The sequence below is a fragment of the Dama dama genome, chromosome 18, assembly GCF_033118175.1.
Source record: "Dama dama isolate Ldn47 chromosome 18, ASM3311817v1, whole genome shotgun sequence".
In the NCBI taxonomy this organism is placed as follows: Eukaryota; Metazoa; Chordata; class Mammalia; order Artiodactyla; family Cervidae; genus Dama; species Dama dama.
Window position 1 is genome coordinate 107,061,140 of NC_083698.1, and position 19,752 is coordinate 107,080,891.

Here is a 19,752-nt window from a genome sequence, read left to right on the forward strand (position 1 = left end):
AGGCTGCAGTTCATGGGGTCGCAGAGAGTCGGACACGACTGAAGCGACTTGGCAGCAGCAGCAGCGGAGGTATATGCACGGCTGATTTACTTCACTGTACAGCAGAAACTAACACAATATCATAAAGCAATGATATGCTAATAAAAATTAATTAAAAAGTATTCTTATTAAAACTTCAAAAAGTGCCTTGCTGAAACCCATCAAGGAGTTTGGGTTTTTTCAGCACTAGCTGTCCTCAACTCCTTGCTTGGCACCTGAATTAAATGCTGCACTTTCCTTCACCACAATCTGGGGTCAGCCGATTGGCTTCACTGCATGCAGGTGGTGAGCAGATCCAAGTTTGGTTTGGTCATGTCTTCATAGGGGATTTCTGGAGATATTGTCCCCCTCTAGCCCTGGCAAGCCCACCTACCTGGCCATGTAATCCAGTACAGGGGATGGTGGTGGGTTCAGGCACCATTGAGAGGGAGGAGGAAGCCTCCCAGTGTCCTTCTCTGGTATCACTGTCTGGGGGACCCTTGACCTTGTACAGGCCTATCTTTTTCTTTCCGGTGTGTTGAAGTTGAGACAGTGTCCACGGGGCTTGGCCATTTGGCCGTTTGGCTGGTCGTAGATCCGTGCCTCCCTAAGGCATGTTGAGGGTGAATCCCCGAATGCCAAGGTCTAGAATTTCTGCCTGGAGGAAGGTCAGGAGTCCCTCTCCACTCCTCTGCATTTTCTCTCTGCAGAGGGAAGACCTTGTGGTTCTATATTAGTTCCCTTCGTCTTTCCAAAGACGAAGGTACAGTGGATGGGAAACTGACTGGACAAGAGGACACTGCTAGTTGGGACCGGAGACTGTGGAGTAGTTGATCTTGTTCTTGTTCAGTCACTCAGTTGTGTCCGATTCTGCAACCCCATGGACTGCAGCACGCCAGGCTTCCCTATCTCCCGGAGCTTGCTCAAGCTCATGTCCATTAAGTTGGTGATGCCATCCAACCGTCTCATCCTCTCTCGTCCCCTTCTCCTGCATTCAATCTTTCCCAGCATCAGGGTGTTTTCCAGTGAATCAGGTCTTCACATCAGGTGGCCAAAGTATTGGAGTTTCAGCTTCAGCATCAGTCCTTCCAATGAATATTCAGGACTGATTTCCTTTAGGATTAACTGGTTTGATCTCCTTGCAGTCCAAGGGACTCTCAAGAGTCTTCTCCAGCACCACAGCTCAAAAGTATAAATTCTTTGGCACCCAGTCTTCTACATGGTCCAACTCTCACATCCACACATGAGTACTAGAAAAACCACAGTTTTGGCTAGACGGACCTTTGTCAGCAAAGTAATGTCTCTGCTTTTTAATATGTTGTCTAGGTTGGTCATAGCTTTTCTTCCAAGGAGTAAGGGTCTTTTAATTTCATGGCTACAGTCACCATCTGTAGTGATTTTGGAGCCCAAGAAAATAAAGTCTGTCATTGTTATCATTGTTTCCCCATCTTTTTGCTATGAAGTGACTGGACCAGATGCCATGATCTTAGTTTTCTGAATGTTGAGTTTTAAGCCAACTTTTTCACTCTCCTCTTTCACTTTCATCAAGAGGCTCTTTAGTTCTTCTTCACTTTCTGCCATAAGGGTGGTGTCATCTGCATATCTGAGGTTACTGATATTTCTCCCCGCAATCTTGATTCCAGCTTGTGCTTCATGCAGCCTGGCATTTCACATGATGTACTCTGCATATAAGTTAAATAAGCAGGGTGACAGTATACAGCCTTGACATACTCCTTTCCCAATTTGGAACCAGTGTGTTGTTCCCTGTCCAGTTCTAACTGTTGCTTCTTGACCAGAATACAGGTTTTGCAGGAGGTAGGTAAGGTGGTCTGGTATCCCCATCTCTTGAAGAATTTTCCAGTTTGTTGTAATCCATGCAATCAAAAGCTTTAGCATAGTCAATGAAGCAGAAATAAATGTTCTTCTGGAATTCTCTTGCTATTTCTATGATTCAATGGATGTTGACAATTTGATCTCTGGTTCCTCTGCTTTTTCTAAATCCAGTTTCAGCTCAGTTCAGTCAGTCATGTCCGACTCTTTGTGACCCCATGGAATGCAGTACGCCAGGCTTCCCTGTCTATCACCAACTCCTGGAGGTTTCTCAAACTCATGTCCATCAAGTCAGTGATGCCATCCAACCATCTCATCCTCTGTCATCCCCTTCTCCTCCTGCCTTCAATTGTTCCCAGCATCAGGGTCTTTTCCAATGAGTCAGTTCTTCGCAACAGATGGCCAAAGTATTGGAGCTTCAGCTTCAGCATCAGTCCTTCCAGTGAATGTTCAGGACTGATTTCCTTTAGGATGGACTGGTTGGATCTCCTTGCAGTCCAAGGGACTCTCAAGAGTCTTCTCCAACACTACAGTTCAAAAGCATCAAAAAAAAAAAAAAAAAAGCATCAATTCTTTGGCACTCATCTTTCTTTATAGTCCAACTCTTGAACATCTGGAAATTCTTGGTTCACATACTATTGAAGCCTAGCTTGGAGAATTTTGAACATTACTTTGCTAGCATGAGAAATGAGTGGAATTGTGCTGTAATTTGGACATTTTTGGTATTGCCCTTCTTTGAGATTGGAATTAAAACTGGTATTTTCCAGGCTTGTGGCCACTGCTGAGTTTTCCATATTTGCTGGCATATTGTGTGCAGCACTTTAACAGCATCAACTTTTAGGATTTGAAATAGCTCAGCTGGAATTCCATCACCTCCACTAGCTTTGTTCATAGTGATGCTTCCTAAGGTCCACTTGACTTTGCACTCCAAGATGTCTGACTCTAGGTGAGTGATCACACCATTGCAGTTATCTAAGTCATTAAGATCTCTTTTGTATAGTTCTTCTCTGTATTCTTGCTGCCTCTTCTTATCTTCTGCTTCTGTTAGGTCCATACTGTTTCTGTCCTCTATTCTGCCCAATAATATTAATCATTATTATTAAGTATTTTGGGTTTCCCTGGTAGCTCAGATGGTAAAGAATCTGCCTCCAGTGTGGGAGACCTGGGTTCAATCCCTGGGTCATGGAAGATCCCCTGGAGAAGGGAGTGCTACCCACTCTAATATTCTTGCCTGGATAATTCCATGGACAGAGAAGCCTGGCAGGTTACAGTTCATGGGGTCACAAAGAGTCGGACATGACTGAGCAAGTAACACACAGTAAGTATTTTGGTAAAAACTCAAGTATTTTCTGGTTGCACACATAGAAAAATCCATTCTTCTGTAACCATCAAACTTGACCTACATGCTACAATATCCATTCTACCATATTTTCTGAACCTTAAAACTTTGACAAAGTTTTTTCATATTTGTGAATTTTGTATAGGATAAGTACAAAAGTTATACTATTTAATCAGCAGATAGAAAATGACTATGAGAGGTAAAATAAGGCCTGGACAAATGGAGGGACAGGAATCTTAAATCTCTTCACCTGGGTTTTTTAAATAATGACAAGAAAAAAATGTTAAACATTGACAAGAAATTCTAAAGTTCATTTAGAAGAATAAATAAAAGAATAAATGAGTGATTTTATTTATTTATTTGTTCAGGTAAGAAGTGGATTTATTTAGAGAGAAACACACTCCACAGACAAAGTGTGGACCATCTCAAAAGAAAAAGTGATAAATGAGTCATTTTAGCTAAGAAAGTTTTGGAGAGAAAAAGGAAATCTGACACTAATAGATATTAAAACATTTTCTGTCATAAAAATACCGACATAAAATTGAATTTGGGGAGGGGTGGTGTGATCTCTCTAAACATAAGGCAGAAACCATAGAAGCCTTTTACTTTAAAAGGAGTGTCCCCCACCGCCAAACAAAGTGAAATAAAACTAATTTCCCAACTTTTTTTTTTTTAAGGTACTGATTTACAATATCATATTCATTTCAGGTATACAGCATGGTGAATCAAAGTTTTTATAATTTATACTCCATTTATAGTTATTATAAAATATTTGCTATATTTTCTGTGATCTACAATGTATCCTTGTAGCTTATTTATATCTCTGTAGTATACCTACCTTTATCTTGCTCCTCCCTCCTTCCCTCTCCTTATTGGTAGCCACAAGTTTTTCTCTGTATGTGTGAGTCAGTTTCTTGTTATATTCAGTAGGTTGTTTTATCTTATGTTTTAGATTTAACATATAAGTGATAACATAACAGTATTTGTTTTTCTCTGATTTATTTCACTAAGCATACTATCCTCTATGTCTATTCAGATTGTTGCAAAGGGTAACGTTTCATTCTTTTAAGGCTGAGTAGTATTCCATTGTTTATGTACACCACAACTTCTTTATCTTCTTTGTCTGTTGGAGGACACTTAGGATGCTTCCCTATTGTGGCTATTGTAAATAATGCTGCTAAGAACATTGAGATGCCTGTATCTTTTTTTTTTTTTTGCGATGCCTGTATCTTTTTAAATTATCTTCAGATATATACCCAGGAGTCAATTTCCCAACTTTTTAAAATGAACAAACAGAAAAGTGGGCAAAGGGACATAAGCAAATTCACAAAAGAGAAAATACAGTTAATAAATAACTACATGAAAAACAAGTCAGTTAACTAGTAATTTATGAAGCAACATTCAAAACAATAAGAAAGAACAACTTTAAATTTGAAAAAACAGTCTGTATTTTCAATGATATGGAAAAGAGGGCATTTCTCATAAGAAAACCAATAAATTTTTCTCGAAGATAGTTTAGAAAACGTTTGAAAAATACACTTTGCCTTTGACCGGCCAGTTCCCCACTTCTAGAATTTTTAAATCAGGCATCTGCAATAAAATATGAATCCATGATACAGAAAAGTAGAAAATGTGCAGTTATGTTGCAATTAAGAATCTTGTTATAAAAGAATATTTAATAGGACAGAAGAAAATTCACAACATTGTTAAGCAAAAAAGGCAGAATACATCTTTGTAAGGCATTACCCCAACTTCAAATAAGCATAGATAAGCCTAGAAAAAATGCCCGATGATATGTATGTTGTTGTTCAGTGGCTATGTCGTGTCCGACTCTTGCATGCCAGGCTTCTGTTTTCCACGATTTCCTGGAGTTTGCTCAAATTCATACCCTAAAGGATTCCTGACGGTGATACATACCAAGGCATTAAATGCAACTGGCATTTTACATTACATTTAATGTAAATGTATGAGGTAAGTATGAGAAATCTGCGTATTTTATTTCCTATTAATGCAACAGATTTTGTGTTTTAGGAATAATTGTACAGGAGAACGGATACATGGATGCGTACGGCTGAGTCTCGTCCACCTGAAACTGTCACAACCTTGTTACTCAGCTACACTCCCCAATACAAAATAAAGCTTTTTAAAAATTGTACAATTAGAAAGTTGCCTGTGTTGAAAAGCACAAGAGTACGTGAAACAGTCCAAGCCGAGAAAACCCAGTAAGTGTTTCGTTGGGAAAGCCAAGGCCACCTGCTAGACGGTGAGTCAGGGATGCAGACTCGCACCTGCCTCCGCACTCGCCCTCGGGATGCGGTGCGTTTCCAAGCGCAGCGCCCTGAGTGCCAGGACCGCCCGCGCCCCGGGTCCCGCAGCCACGGAAGCCGGGGCGCCTGCGCTCGGCTGATTTCTGGAAGCGAGGGCAACCCGTTTTCAAAGTTCACCCCATCGGGCCTTTCCTTTCCTCCAGCTCTGAACTACCCAGAAGCCGACTGTCTCCGGTCAGCCGTGCCCCCAGCCGCGGCTCAGCCGCTGCGCTATTCAGGTTCTGCAGCGCGGCCAAAGGTCCAGGTGGCCGGAGAACCGGAGGGGGGCGGCCGGGTGGGGTGGGGGGGTCAAGGAGCGCCCTCGCTAAGGCTCGGGCCAGCGAGGCCGGGTCTCGCCGAGTGACCGCGGTCCGGCCACGCGGTCGCCCAGGGACGCGCGCCCGCCGGGAGGGACAAAGGGTCGGGGAAACCTGAGCCGGGCCCGTGCGGGAAAAATCCGGCCGGTGGTCGCCATGGTAACGGAGTCGAGCCCCCGCGCGGCCCGCGAGGGGGCGCTGGGGGCGGGAGAGGGGCCCCGCGCGGCCGGCCCCGCGGCCCGCCCCGCCCTCCGGCCGCGGCCGCCGGCCCGAGCCCGCGACTGACCCTCGGCAGCTCCTGTAGTCACGTGGCGCTGGGAACCGGCGGGGCGGGGGGGTGCTGGGCACGGGCCTGGCGGTGGTGAACCCGAACCTGCTGCTGTCGCCGCGGCGGGGTGGCGAGCGCGGCCGCCGGCGCCGGCTTTCGGGCCTCATGGACGCGCGACGCGCCTCCGCGCTCCCCGCCGGAGAGGTTCGTCCCGGGCAGGGCGCGGGGTTCCACGCGGGCCCGTGGTGGTGGTGGTGGCGGCGGCGAAGGCGGGGGGGGGGGGCGGGGGGGCGGCCCTACCTGCGGGGCGCGTGACCGTGTGCGCGCTGTGTTGGGGGGGTGCACTGCTGGACCGAGTCGGGGGGCGAGTCCGCGCACCTGCGCGCAGGCTCCGCGAGCCGCGCTCTGCGTGGGGACCGGAGGGGGGGGGCCCTTCGGGGAGCACGGAGCCGTGTGTCCGCGAACGTGGACGGGGGGGAGGGGGTGGCAAAGCACATGCTTGAATACAAAAGGGGGGGGTGTGTGGGGGTCTGCACGGCCCTCTGCCACCCGGGACGCGGCAGGGGACTCTGCCCGAGTCCTCGTCACAGGAGCGCGCCTGGCAGCCCCCCCTGGGAACCCGGCCTGGAATTCCTGTTGGGAGGAGGGTGGGGGAAGGGGAGCCAGCGGGGATTTCAGAGTTCCTGCCCTCGGCCTGGGGGCCTTTGGCCATCAGCATGGACAGTTCGTGCTGTGACCTTACCAGGGGAGAAAGTGAGCCTTCAACGCAGCCCCGGGCTTCCTTGGTGAAGGGGGCACGTTCAGTTATTAATCCGATGGCCAGTGAGGTCACTCTGCCCAGCAGGGTGCCGGGGTGGGGGAGGGGGCCGTGGCTGCCGAGGACACAAAGATGACTTCCCTCGGGGAGCGCTGAGCTTCACGCACGCGTCCTCTCCCCTCCCCGCAGGTAAGGCTGGCCTCTCTGCCACCGGAGGTCTGAGCTCTGCCATGGGGGTAGGGGTGTCTTTACTGCTGCAGTTTTCGCTGACATCCGGGGGCTACCCGAGTGTGGGCCGAAGCAGGCGCTCCAGCCGCAGAAGTATCCCCGGGAACATCCCCAGGAGGAGCTGGGCCAAGCCTCATCTCCAGCTCCACAGCCTCCAGGGTAGAGTGTGGCCTTCTTTGTTGGGTTCTCGCACCATTTCGTGGCCCCAGTGCCCCGCTGCGGGGGGTGGGGGGGAGAGGGGGGAGAAGGGGGGCTGAGGGCGGGGGGAGAGGGGGGATGTTTCAGGTTCATCACATCCTGGGAGTCTTCCCAGGGCTCAGTCTGGCCGCTGGGAATGAGTCATGTCTGTGCTCCTGGAGAGGAGTACAGGTTCGGGGGAACTTCGGGGGAACTTGTGAGCAGGCAGTGAAGGTCCCTTAGGAGTCTCATCACCACCCCATCTGGCAGTGGGTGTAGGAGACTCCCCCGCAGGAGTCTGGGTTCTCCCCGTTCTGGAAGAGCTGCCCATGGGGCAGCCCCTAGCGGGGCTGGGGCAGGCCGGGACAGGGGACAGAGATTACAATCTCCTCCTTCCTCCCCTTTCCGTGCCCCAGTAATCCCAGTCCCCCGAGGGTAGGCAGCGAGGCAGGCTCACCCCCGAGGGCAGCAGGCTGTGGGTGTTCTTTGGATTCAAGAGCGCTTTCCTTCCTGCAGTGTCCTCACCACGTGCGGGGGTGGAGGAGGGCAGGCGGGCAGAATGCGGGCACAGTCTGGGCAGGCAGTGGCCTGGCATCGCGCTGGGCTGGCAGTAGTATCCGGAGCTCTCTCCTGCTCCCGAGAAGGGGCCGTTCTCACTGGCTCTCCTGGCCGTGGGAGGCTGAGGCTAGGGAGGTCAAAGTGCCTTCCCTAAGACGGGATTAGATGAGAGCCCTCGTCCGGGTTCTGCTGTAGGTTTACTCTGTGCCCCCGGGGGCAAGTCCTGTCACCCTGTCGAGCCTGACAGTGGCTTCTTCCATCAGACAGGGAGTTCGTATCTCTTGTCCAGTCTCACTGAGTTGCTGCGAAGCTCAGATGTGACAAGAGCAAATAGTAGAAACAAGTAGAGGGCGGCAGGGAAGCACTTGGGAAAGCATATAAAGCGCTGAAGGGGGAGGTGACTGCGTGTTTTGGTGAGTCCCAAGGCAGCAATCTTTGTGCAGCCAGCCCTGGCGTGTTTACTCCATGCCGGAGGGGGATTCCAAGAAGGGTCAGGGTTCTTCCTTCTAGTCGTTTCCAGGGCCAGTAAAGACTTAACAGCAGATTTACTTGAAATGCTTTCTAGAAACCCAAGATGGAAATAACGTAATAGGAGGAAACAGAAGAGTAGTCTAGTGGTCCTGATTCAGGGCTGGAGGAGTGGAGGAGGCAGGCTCCTCTTGGGTCCACTGGGAGGAGCTTGGGGCGGGGGGAGGCGCAGGTTGTGTGGTTCTCCAGCGTGACTGTACCTTTCCACCCTCAGCAGAGGAAGAACCGATGCTGGAACGTCGCTGCAGGGGCCCGGTGGCCATGGGCCCCGTCCAGCCCCGACTCCTTTCTGGGCCCTCCCAGGAGTCACCCCAGACTCTGGAGAAGGAGCCCCAGGGGCTGAGGTCGCGAGGCACCGCCGCGGCCCAGTCTGGCGGCCAGGCCCTAGGTCGGGCCCATCGCTGTGCCCACTGTCGGAGGCACTTCCCCGGCTGGGTGGCCCTCTGGCTTCATGCCCGGCGCTGCCAGGCCCGCCTGCCCCGGCCCTGTCCCGAGTGCGGCCGCCGCTTCCGCCACGCCCCTTTCTTGGCACTGCACTGCCAGGTCCATGCCGCCGCCACCCCAGACCTGGGCTTTGCCTGCCACCTCTGCGGGCAGAGCTTCCGAGGCTGGGTGGCCCTGGTTCTGCACCTGCGGGCCCACTCGGCGGCGAAACGGCCCATCGCCTGTCCAGCCTGCGAGAGACGCTTCTGGCGGAGAAAGCAGCTGCGGGCCCATTCGCGGCGCTGCCACCCCCCGGCCCCCGAGGCCCGGCCCTTCATCTGCGGCAACTGTGGCCGCAGCTTCGCCCAGTGGGACCAGCTGGTGACTCACAAGCGGGTCCACGTGGCCGAGGCGCTGGAGGAGGCGGCGGCCAAGGCCCTGGGGCCGCGGCCCCGGGGGCGCCCGGCAGTGACCGCGCCCCGGCCGGGCGGGGACGCCGTCGACCGCCCCTTCCAGTGTGCCTGCTGTGGCAAGCGCTTCCGCCACAAGCCCAACCTGATCGCCCACCGCCGCGTGCACACGGGCGAGCGCCCGCACCAGTGCCCCGAGTGCGGGAAGCGCTTCACCAATAAGCCCTACCTGACCTCGCACCGGCGCATCCACACGGGCGAGAAGCCGTACCCGTGCACCGAGTGCGGTCGCCGCTTCCGCCACAAGCCCAACCTGCTGTCGCACAGCAAGATCCACAAGCGCTCCGAGGGCTCCGCGCAAGGCGGGCCCCAACCGCCCGCCGGCGCCCCGGAGCGCGCCCCGGAACCCCCTCCGGAGCCGGCCCCCGAGGCAGCTGAGGTCTCCGCTGGGCCCGGGCCGCCAGACGCCGCGGCGGAGGCCCCGCCCTCCCTCCACACCTGCGCCGACTGTGGGCGGGGCTTCCGGCTGGAGCGCTTCCTGCGCGCGCACCAGCGGCAGCACGGCGGCGAGCGGCCCTTCGCGTGCGCCGAGTGCGGCAAGCACTTCGGCAAGAAGACGCACCTGGTGGCGCACTCCCGGGTGCACTCGGGCGAGCGGCCCTTCGCGTGCGAGGAGTGCGGGCGCCGCTTCTCCCAGGGGAGCCACCTGGCCGCCCACCGGCGCGACCACGCGCCCGAGCGGCCCTTCGTGTGCCCGGACTGCGGGAAGGCCTTCCGCCACAAGCCCTACCTGGCCGCGCACCGGCGCATTCACACCGGCGAGAAGCCGTACGTCTGCCCTGAGTGTGGCAAGGCGTTCAGCCAGAAGTCCAACCTGGTGTCCCACCGGCGCATCCACACGGGCGAGCGCCCCTACGCCTGCCCGGACTGCGACCGCAGCTTCAGCCAGAAGTCCAACCTCATCACCCATCGCAAGAGCCACATCCGGGACGGCGCCTTCTGCTGCGCCATCTGTGGCCAGACCTTTGACGACGAGGGGAAGCTCCTGGCCCACCAGAAGAAGCACGATGTCTGAGCGGGCCGGGGCGGCGGAGGCCGAGGGAGGGCGGGCCGGGCGTCGTTCACACTGTGCCCTCTGCTGCTGCTGTCGGCGAGGGGGGTGGCGAGGTGGGGTGAGCCGGCCCCGTTAGGGAGGGAGGTTCCCCGCTGTAATCAGGGAGTCCACTTGCAGAGCAGGGACCCCGGCCTCCCACTGGTGTTTGCTAAGGTTCGGTCCAGACTATCCTGTGCCCTGGAAAAGTAGCAATAGCAGCTCCACCCACCCCTTAGAGCCCTCCGGCCGGAGGGGCCACCAGTGGACAGGAGGACCCCTCTCCTCTGGTGTTAACGCCTTAACGTCCCGTCTCTTTTTATGAGTTCCTTTGGCTCGTTTTTTTTTTTTTTTTTTGGCAAGTAGGTGTGGTTCAGCCCTTAGTGAATGAATGCCGGGGAGGATCAGTGGAGCAGCTGGACACACCCGGAGAACCTGCTGGCCTTGTTGGGCAGCACCTGGGCCTTTTCCAGTCCTGGGAGGCAAAGCCGAGCTCCTCCAGCCTGCCCTAGACCGGCCCCTCGCTCCCGCCCCTGCACAGGCATCCAGATTTGGAGAGACCCGTCTACTGTTAGTGCCGTGGCTCCCCTTCCTCCCCCGAAAGATCAGTCCTTCCCAGAGCATCTTCCCACGCTGCTACTGCCTTCATCCAACCACCCTCCCAGCACTTAGAGCAATCCCATGGCTGTCAGCCGCCTTGTGTCAGGGCTTTTGTCCGAGCACCCCAGCCCGCCTTCACTCCCTTCAGAGCTCAGCACATTGTGGGGAGGACTGCCCCATTGATAACAGAAGGCCAGCTGATGGGAAGTGGGGGTGAGTTTCCCTTCCAACATTCTAGCGTGTGGATCCCCAACCTCTGCTTGAACATTTAGGTGACAGGGAATCTCCTGAGGCCCTGGTTCTATTGTAGGATAATTCTAATTGTTAGAAATTCTTCCTTATAATGAATGAAGTCCGCTTCCCTGTAATTTCTACTGTTGGGCCTTGTTTGTTCCCTGGAACTAAACACAACCACTAACCCTCCTTTTCCAACTAGAGAATAAAGATCTGGTTTTAGAGCTGGTGGCTGTAGGTGTTCCTTTGTTCTGGGGAGCTGTGGAGATGGAGGGGGTTGGCAGTTCCACACCACTGGGGGCTGGGATGGGTGAAGGCTGGGTTCAAGCTTCGCAACTGCCCCTGGCTGTAACCCCCCCCACCCCCCGATGAGGGTCAGGCACCCTCAGCAGGGGGGGGTTTCTCCTCTAGGAGTCCAGCTCTGTGTGGGGTCAGGTCAGCCCGGCTCAGTGTCAGCCATCAGGGAGAGAAGGTCTGACTTGCTGCTGCCCTGCTGTGCCTCCCTGGCTGGCCTGCCGCAGTGCTCATGTCTGTCACTGTGTATGCTTCGCTGCACCGGTTGATTCACATGCATTTGAGTGCCTGTTTTTGACAGGCTCTTCTGACTGTCTTACTAGTTTCTGCATAGATTTCCAGCACCAAACACAGAGTGTGGTGCAACCATCATTTGTCTATATGACTGGCATCTTGCAAAGAAGTTTACCTAAATTATCTAACAACTTAGAGTTCAATAGGTACTCGGGTTTGTTTTTTTTTTCTTTCCGGATGAAAACATTTGCTTAAGGTCATATAACCGATAATCACCAGAAGCAATTCAAACACGGGTCTGTTCAACCCGAAAACCATGCTATTGACCACCAATGCATGTTTATTAGACAAATGCAGTGCTGCTGCTTTTGGTGTAGACAGGTATTAAATGTCTATGGTGTGCTTGATGCAGTGGAAACTGGGAGTTTACAAAAATAAGACCCAGTCTTACCCCTAAGAGGCCTCAGTTGGGAGGACCGATTCCTATACAGAGATTGTGAATAGAGAGAGATGGATGTGGGGTGGGGTGGGTTCTAAATGTGTAGGATGGAAGCAGACAGCTTCAAAGTTTTTTAGAGGTTTATGGGGTTATGGGGCCACTTCAAAAACCTGTGTCACTGAGGGCACATGATCTCTCGGAGCCTAGGAACATGGTTTCAAGAAAGCCCCACCTAAATATGTCTTTTTAAGGGAGCTCAGGGCTTCCCAGGTGGTACAAGTGGTAAAGAATCTGCCTGCCAATGCAGAAGATGCAAGAGATGCACATTCCATCCCCGAGTCAGGAAGATCCCCCAGAGAAGGAAATGGCAACCCACTCCAGTATTTCTTCCCTGGAGAATTCCACGGACAGAGGAGCCTGGTGGGCTCCTGGTGGGCTACAGCCCCTGGGGTTTCGAAGAGCTGGACTCGACAGAGCGCTCTCGTGACTGAACATGCACATGACTGAGTATGCACATGCCATGCCGGGGAGCTCAAAGCTTCAAGGGAAGGGAGCTTTTTTGCGGAGTGATCAGGAAAGTAGCTAGATGTCTGAGGATGGTGGCAGGAAACAGGTCCTCAGGCATCAAGGGTTGGGATGGGGTGACTGGGGAAAAGGATGAAGGAGAGGGAATGTGATCAGGTTCCTGACTTCCTGAGAAGTCATTACTTGGAAATGCCTGGCGGTGGGTCCCCTAGAAACATGTCTGCCCACTGCTTTGGGGCAGAGGGTGAGGAGAGGACCAAAGTTCGGGGAAAGGAAGTGACCTTGAGGGGGCAAGGATAGAGTGAACTTGCCCATGGCTCCTTCCTGAGTCCCTCAGGGGGCCTGGTGGGAGCTGAGTCCTTGCTCAGCAGGGCACATGCTGACAGCAGGCTTGAAGGAGGGATGACCCCAATGGAGGGGGTCAACACGCTGCTAACAGGACCTCCCCTTCTAAAGAGTCCAGGTTTTTTTTCCCCCTTCCTTCTACAATTACAAAGTATTAAATTATCAAATTTAACACTGAAGAGATACTTAGGTTTATTTTTTAAGGTGAAAATTATCCTTTACTTTCCCCCACTCCAGCCCTCCTCTCCCCCCAATCCACACCCCCCCCCACCCCCACCCTGTGGCTTTTCTCTCTGCATCCAGTAAAGAGTGCGGGGGTGGCTTTCCTGACATTTTCCCTGTGCCTTCACAAACACACATGTGCAGCCTCCCTCTTGTTTTCCGTCAGGGAAAATAGGATCCCAGATGTGCTTTGTTGTTTTCCACCCTTGAAGCAGCCTTGGTCATGAAATGTCCATCTGGAGGAAGTCTTTCACTCTGTTGAAAGAGGGAGCAGGCCAGAGAGTGGAGATGACTTTCCCACACACAGCCAGTGGCAGAGAGGAACCAAAACACAGGAATTCCGTAAGTCTTGGTTGAACTTTCCCCTAGGCACTCTAGAAAATAAGATGACGGAGACTCTTTAAAGGGTTGATAACCTAGTGATGGATAGGGAGGCCTGGCGTGCTGCAGTCTATGGGGTCGCAGAGTTGGACATGACTGAGCGACTGAACTGAACTGAATCTAGGGATGTCTGGTCACTGGGTAGGGTTTTACACTTTACAAATACTTCTGTAGACAGTAGAACCAATAAGGGTCCTGCAAAAGCCCAGGGTCTCTCAGGATCCTCAGGGGATTATTCCCAGGACTCCCCTGGATAGCAAAATCTTTGGATGCAGGAGTCCCTTCTTTAAATGGCATTGCATTTGCATATAACCTTATGCACTCATGTCCTCTTGTATACTTTAAATTACCTCTAGATTACTTATAATACTTAATGTAAATGCTATATACAGTGGCCTGCGCCCGGGAAAATGCAAATTTTGCTTTTTTTTGGAACTTTCTCTTATTTCCGCCTGCATATTTTCATTGGGGTGTTGGTTGAATTCATGGATGTGGAATCGGCAGATGTGGAAAGCTGACTGTAACTAGGAAATTATTAACTCTTACAGATGAATAAGTCAAAGTCCAGGGACAGAAAGTATCTTTTGTTAAAAAGAAAACAAAACAGAACAAAACTGCACACGAAGACTGTGGCAAAACATAGAATCTTGGGCTCCGGATTCCTCTTGTGATATGAGGCTAAAAACAGCTGAGCCCGCAGGCAAACGCTTAGTAGACAGTTGCTGACTGATTAGAGTAAGATCCAACGGTTTAACAGTAAGGTTTGTAGGAAGTCTCAGAGTGAGGCCGGCTTTTCTCCGTATCAACCTCATGTCCCAAAGGCGGTTTCTAAGCAGTTCCGGAGAGTGTGCCCGTGGGAGTTTGCCCTAGCTGGCCGGCCCGCTTTGAGCTGGCAGTGAGGAATTTTATTGACTTTATAAAAAAGGAACATTTCCTTCCGATCAGGGTGGGTAGATGAGAAAATCCTCTCTTCTGAAGGACTAAGACCGTGCTTAGCCATCCGAACCCTGCCTCTAAATCAGCAGTCGCACTCCACCCAGGAACGTTAAGTCACTGTTTCCTCAACTGCAGGGCGAGGGGTTGGATTTAACGATGTCTAAGTCCTCCTGGAAACCCCGGGGTCATTTATCACGCGCCTACGACGTGCCTAGGGCCGCGCGTGTGCGGAGGGCGATATCTCTCTGGTCACACGAGACGCGAACATCTCTAACACCTGGTGTGCTGTCGTGCAAAGTGCCACCACCATGATACATGCACACTCGAGTGTGAGCGTCGGAGCGGGCTCCGTGTGTCTTTTTTATTTCCTCCAGATCCCGGCACCTAGTGCGGTGCGGCGCGCAGCTGGCGTCGGACCGAGAGTGGCCCAGCGACTGGATCGGTTTCAGAGAGCGCGTCTGCGGGGCAAGTACCGGGAGGGGAGAGCTCGGCGGATGGGAGGAGCGGGTGCTGCGGCACCGTCAGGTCACCAGTCACCCGGCGTCGCCCCCATCCCCCCTTCCCCACTGGGAGACCAGAGCCCTGCGCCCGCCTGGCGGCAAGCGCTTTAAAGTCAGGCTGGGCCGGTGCTGGTTTCACTGGAGGCGGGGTCAGCCGGCCCGCCCCAGCCATTGGCTCTGGAGAACAAAGGGACCGCCCCGCGGGCTTCTCCGATAGGGCTAAACTGGTCATCTGAGAGGCTCAGCCAATTAGACGGCGGGGCGGCCCCGGGGACGACCGGACCCGCCAGCCAATGAGGGGCGCGGGCCCGCCCCTCCCGCCCCGGGACTGGCGGGGCCCGGAACGCAGTGCCCAAGTCGCCCCGGGGTGGCAGTTCCCGTTAACCTTAGCCACAAAGTCAAAGGTATTTATTCCCGTCCCCTCCCTCCGAGTCCCTCTGAATCCGGGCGGGGAGGGGCGTGCGGAGGGACGCGCAGTGTCGCGGGCCAGCGCCCGGCTCCTCCCGCGCCGTTTCCACCCAGCCTCGGGCTGGGGGCGGCCTCCGGGGTCCCCCGAGCCCCCCGCCCCTCGCGCTCTCAGTCCCGAACTTTCCCCACCCTCGCACAGCTCCCCGGGAAACAGGGGCTCGGGTCGTGCGTGGGGAGGGGCTGCAGGCCGGGGCCGAGCTGGAAGCGGGGGCGTGAGATCTGGAGAGGCGGGGAGGTGAGCTTGGGGTGGGGAGGACTGCCCCTCGGCCTCCCCCGCCCGCCTCTGGGCGCGCTCTGCCAGAGCCGGTCCCGAGGTTTGGGAGTGATGCCAGCCTCCCCCAGAGACCGAATTCCTGCAGGAGCGGGAACCCCAGTGCTCGCCGCAGAGTGACACATAGTAGGTGCTTAATAAATGATTAAATGAATGGGCCTGAGCTTGGGGACGAGAACAATGAGAGGGAAGCACCACAGAAATCAGTCGAAGGGGTGTGTGTGTGTGTGTGTGTGTGTGTGTGTGTGTGTGTGTGTGTGTGTAGGGGTCTCCCCGAAACCTCCATTCCAGGAAGATGGGCACAGGAAGCCAAGATCTTAGTGGGGGTGGGGGTCGGCGCTGGGGGTTTCTTCCCTCCTGAAGGTGGAATATATGGAGATGCGGTTGCTCCAGCCCTTTGGGAGGATGGAGCCTGGTGCGTGCTTGGTCCTCCCGACCTGGGATGGGGTGTGGCCAAAGCCCCGAGGCAAGGTGATGGCCAGACTCCACTGTTAGGTGTCCATTTTGGGTCCCAGGGTTCATCTGTAAAATGAAGAAGTTAGAAGGTATTAGTCTCCTTTCACCTCTAAGGTTCCCTGGTTCAGTGCTTCTAACTTGTTTCTTTTATTTAAATATTCCTTTATTAACATTTTTATTAATGGTTTACAGCATTCTGGACCTTATGCTGGGTGTTGGGGAGAGAAAGGCTCCCTGTGTTAAGATGTTTACAGTCATGCTGTTGAGGCAAATTATATTTTACACCATGTGGATGGTACTGGGTTGAGTGGGTGCATAGGTTAAATGGAGAAGGTCCTCACTCTGAGCCTGGTGAATCCATACGGGCTTCCTGGTGAAAGTAATCCCTGGTTTGGTCTGGGCAGAGAATAGTTGGGCAAGGGTATTCCAAGACTGATCACAGGTGTTGCAGACACAGCAAGGTCAGGGAGCTGCGTTTGGGGACAATGGGATAGGTTGGTGGTGCAGTGAGAGGTGCTCAGAGGCCAGATTTTAAATGGTCTTGCCACGAAATTTGTAGAAGAACCTGAAAGTACTGGGGACCCGCTGAAGTTTTTAAGCAAAGGAATATCATGTTTAAATTGTAATTTTAGGAAAATTGCTCTGAGTCTGGGTGGCAGATGGATTGGAGAGCAAGGTGAGCGGTAATATGGGTGCTGCTTTCAGGTGAGCTGAAGCTTGTAGCCGTGGCAGATGTTGGAGGTATTAAAATAGCACTAATATGATTTAGTGGCCTGTGGACTGTGAGGGCTGCACTCTGCAGTAGTGAAAGGTGGTGAGAGTTTTGAGAGGCCTGGAGAGTCCCCCCTGGAGGGGCAAGGGATGCCCAGGGCAAAGTGTAGAGCTGGTCCGTGCACCCCTTGGTGCAAGCTTACCCCCTTGGTGAGGGGTAAGCTGTGGAATCTCAGGTTTCCTAGGATGGGGGTGGCCTGCAGGGAAGTAGCAGACAAGCTGTGCAGAAGACCTGAGCTCTAACTCATCCAAAAAGGGGGAAACACTCCTTATCCTTGCCAAGCTCCTGTGAATATAGCAAGGGATGGAAAAGCGTTTATGAATTAAAATGTGATAACTGTTCAAAGTGTTGTTAGCAGCTGGTTTCATCCCTTGCCTTCGGTCAGGTAACTGGGGTCTCCAAACCCTGGCAGGCTCTTGAGTCTTGGACTGGGGGCGGAAGAATATGGGTGCTGCTCTGTCTTCTGAAGGGAGATGGGTGAGCAAAGACTGGCGATGCGGATGCCATGGGCGGGGTCAGGCCTGGGGCAGGGAGGCGGGGCATGGGACGGTCCCAGCAAAGGTGTGGGCGGGGCGGGTGGGGCAGGAGTCCCGGAAGGCGGTCCCCTGGGGACTGGTGTGGGGGTTGAACCCAGGACCTCTGGGAGGTGGGCGGTCGTGATGGGATTGGGCAGCTGCCCTGGCCAGCCGTGGACCTGGTTCCCAGGGAATGTTGAGACTGAAGTCCCTAAATTGGGCTATTCCTGTCAGGGCAGCTGTGAGGTACCGTTCTGAGGTCCAGTTGAGGAGCAGGGAGGGGGTGACGGCCATTGAGCGACCTAAAAAGAACTCCTCTTGCACCTCATGAACCTTTCCCCGAGTCCTTTCGCAATGTTTGCCCGCACTGCTTGGGGTAACAATTCTACCCAGAGGACCAAGTGTGATTTCCGTTTGCAGATGGACACACTGGGGCCCAGGGAAGGAGACTGGCTGGTCCAGGGCCATCTGGCTAACCAGAAGTAAGCCGGGTCCCCAGGTCTTAGGCCTCCTGGTCCAGGGCTCCTCCTCCTTCCTACCGCCTGGTCTCTCAGTGGGATGCTGGCCTGCCCCACCCCCTTGCTGCCCGCCTCTGTCCCCTCTCCTGGGACTGAGGACCACAGTGTTTGGGAACCCGAGGCCTGAAGATGCTGGTGTAGGAGGAGGGGAAGAGGGGGCACCTAGAGGCCCTAACAGTAGGCATGCAGGGGAACACCTGATCCAGTGGTGAATAGACCCCAGGAAGGAGGGAGGAGCAGGGAAGGCGATGAGACAGGAAGATGGGGTGGGGGCCCTGGAGGGGCTTGGGAGGTGCTGTGGGACTTGTAGAAAGATGCTGGGCGTGCCTGATGCTGGCACGTGGGTTGGAGGTGGGCCTGCAGGTGGGGATGGAGGTGATGCTCACCAGGTCTGCCTGTCTGTCCTCAGCACGGAGCCCTAGAAAGTGGGAACGGCAGTTACCCTGCCTTTTTGATATCATTTAAGAGCCACTTTTTGGGGATCGATCTGTGTGTCCTCTTCGGTCATAAACTCTGGAGGAGAGGGAGGTACGAGGTCTGGTGGATCCAGGGATGGGAGTTCAGAAAGGGTGCTGATTATCCAGGGGCCAGCCAGAGACCAGGCCTCCCGCATGTGTGGCCTGCCTGGGATCGGCTTTGGAAAAGGGCCTGGGGGCTGTCTCCTGGGAGACAGAGGCTGGATGAGCCCCTTTCCTCCCGGTAGAGTTGGGGTGTGAGGCCCCCGGGCTCGCCTGAGCTGGGCCGGCAGAGCGTCCAAGGCTCTTTAGTCCAGCCCCCTGCCTGGCACTCAGGCCCGGCCCCACTCAGCCCGGAGGAGACCATCCTCCTGGCTCAGCTTCCATCTCCTGGGAGAGGTGGTACCTGGAGCTGCCCTGTGGAGCCTGGCTCCGCAAGCAGCCTTGGCCCTGAGAGCTGTCTGCGCTCTGCTCCCCTGGGAGGCCAGCTCCCGTTGCTGAGCAGAGTGTGGAGTTCCCATGTGGGCTTCGGGGGCCTCTGGAGACTCTGAAGCCGTGTGAAGAGGCCAGTTTAGAGTGAGCCGGCAATGAGGGTATCTGGGGAGAGGGCTCAGAACCTTCAGGTGTGGGTTGTTCTCAGGCCCTGGTGATGGGAGAGAAGAGACGAATTACAGGCTTTTAGGAAGTCGAGTGTTACAGCTGATGTTGGCAGCAAACCCCCACGGCAGGCGTTTTCCGTCACCTTCACCACTGGGAACCCAGGCGGAGAGGAGCAGTCATTTGCCCAGGGCAGCGGAGCTCGAACTCAGGGCCCCTGATTCTGGGTGCGGGTGTGCGTGGGCCTGAGTAGGGGGCAGCGCTGGGAGTGGACTGCAAGGGATGGATTTGGAGGCTCAGCTTCCCACAGGAGCAGGCAGCAGCCTGCTGTCGCCTCCTGGCCTGACCCCTCCAGCCTGGCCTTGGGTCTCGGGCTGCCCTGGCCTGCTGGGCACAGCCTCATCTTCTTTCTAGAGCTTTCTGAGCCCTTCCAGCTTCTCTCCACGTTGACTCACGCCGCCCCTGCCCTCAGCTCACCCCACAGGTGACCCAGCAGGTGACTCTTCCCTATCCCCACCATTGCTTCCCGGCTCCCTGTGGCCTTGGGGCCCCCCGAGTTCCGTTCCTTGGAGCAGTGGACCTGGAGGGCTGGTCGTAGCCCTGTGTCAGCAGGGAGTCACGTTGCTCTTTTCTCCAACAGTGAAAGGATAGTGACTTGTGCTCGCGTGGTTCACGGTGGCTCACTTGTATCTCTGTGGATCTGTAGGGGTGTCCATGGGTTTCTTCATATTTCAGCTTCTC

The 19,752-nt window shown here is 54.3% G+C and overlaps 2 protein-coding genes across 9 annotated transcripts in view; both read left to right on the forward strand.

The window, feature by feature from the left end:
• Positions 1–4,685: 4,685 nt before the first annotated feature.
• REPIN1 (replication initiator 1) lies at positions 4,686–11,307 on the forward strand. Of its 5 annotated transcripts, none has more exons than XM_061166047.1 (3): positions 4,686–5,732; positions 7,025–7,222; positions 8,544–11,307. In XM_061166047.1, the coding sequence occupies exons 1-3, from the start codon at positions 5,462–5,464 to the stop codon at positions 10,232–10,234; spliced, it is 2,160 nt and encodes a 719-aa protein (XP_061022030.1). In that variant the 5' UTR covers positions 4,686–5,461; the 3' UTR covers positions 10,235–11,307. The 5 variants fall into 5 exon arrangements, with proteins under 5 accessions (XP_061022030.1, XP_061022029.1, XP_061022034.1 ...); XM_061166046.1 differs by having other exon boundaries at positions 4,698–5,732; positions 8,541–11,307; XM_061166051.1 differs by having other exon boundaries at positions 5,666–5,752; positions 8,541–11,307.
• ZNF775 (zinc finger protein 775) overlaps positions 6,212–19,752 on the forward strand; it is a 29,825-nt gene continuing 16,284 nt past the window's right edge. Inside the window, exons 1-2 of one of the 4 annotated variants that reach the window (XM_061166053.1) lie at positions 13,311–13,484; positions 14,834–14,924. In XM_061166053.1, coding sequence (XP_061022036.1) covers positions 13,371–13,484; positions 14,834–14,924 — 205 coding nt within the window. In that variant the 5' untranslated portion in view covers positions 13,311–13,370. Of the gene's footprint in view, positions 6,283–13,310; positions 13,485–14,833; positions 14,925–15,243; positions 15,364–15,594; positions 15,825–19,752 lie in introns of those variants that run through there. The other 3 variants (XM_061166056.1, XM_061166054.1, XM_061166055.1) reach the window with 3 other exon arrangements.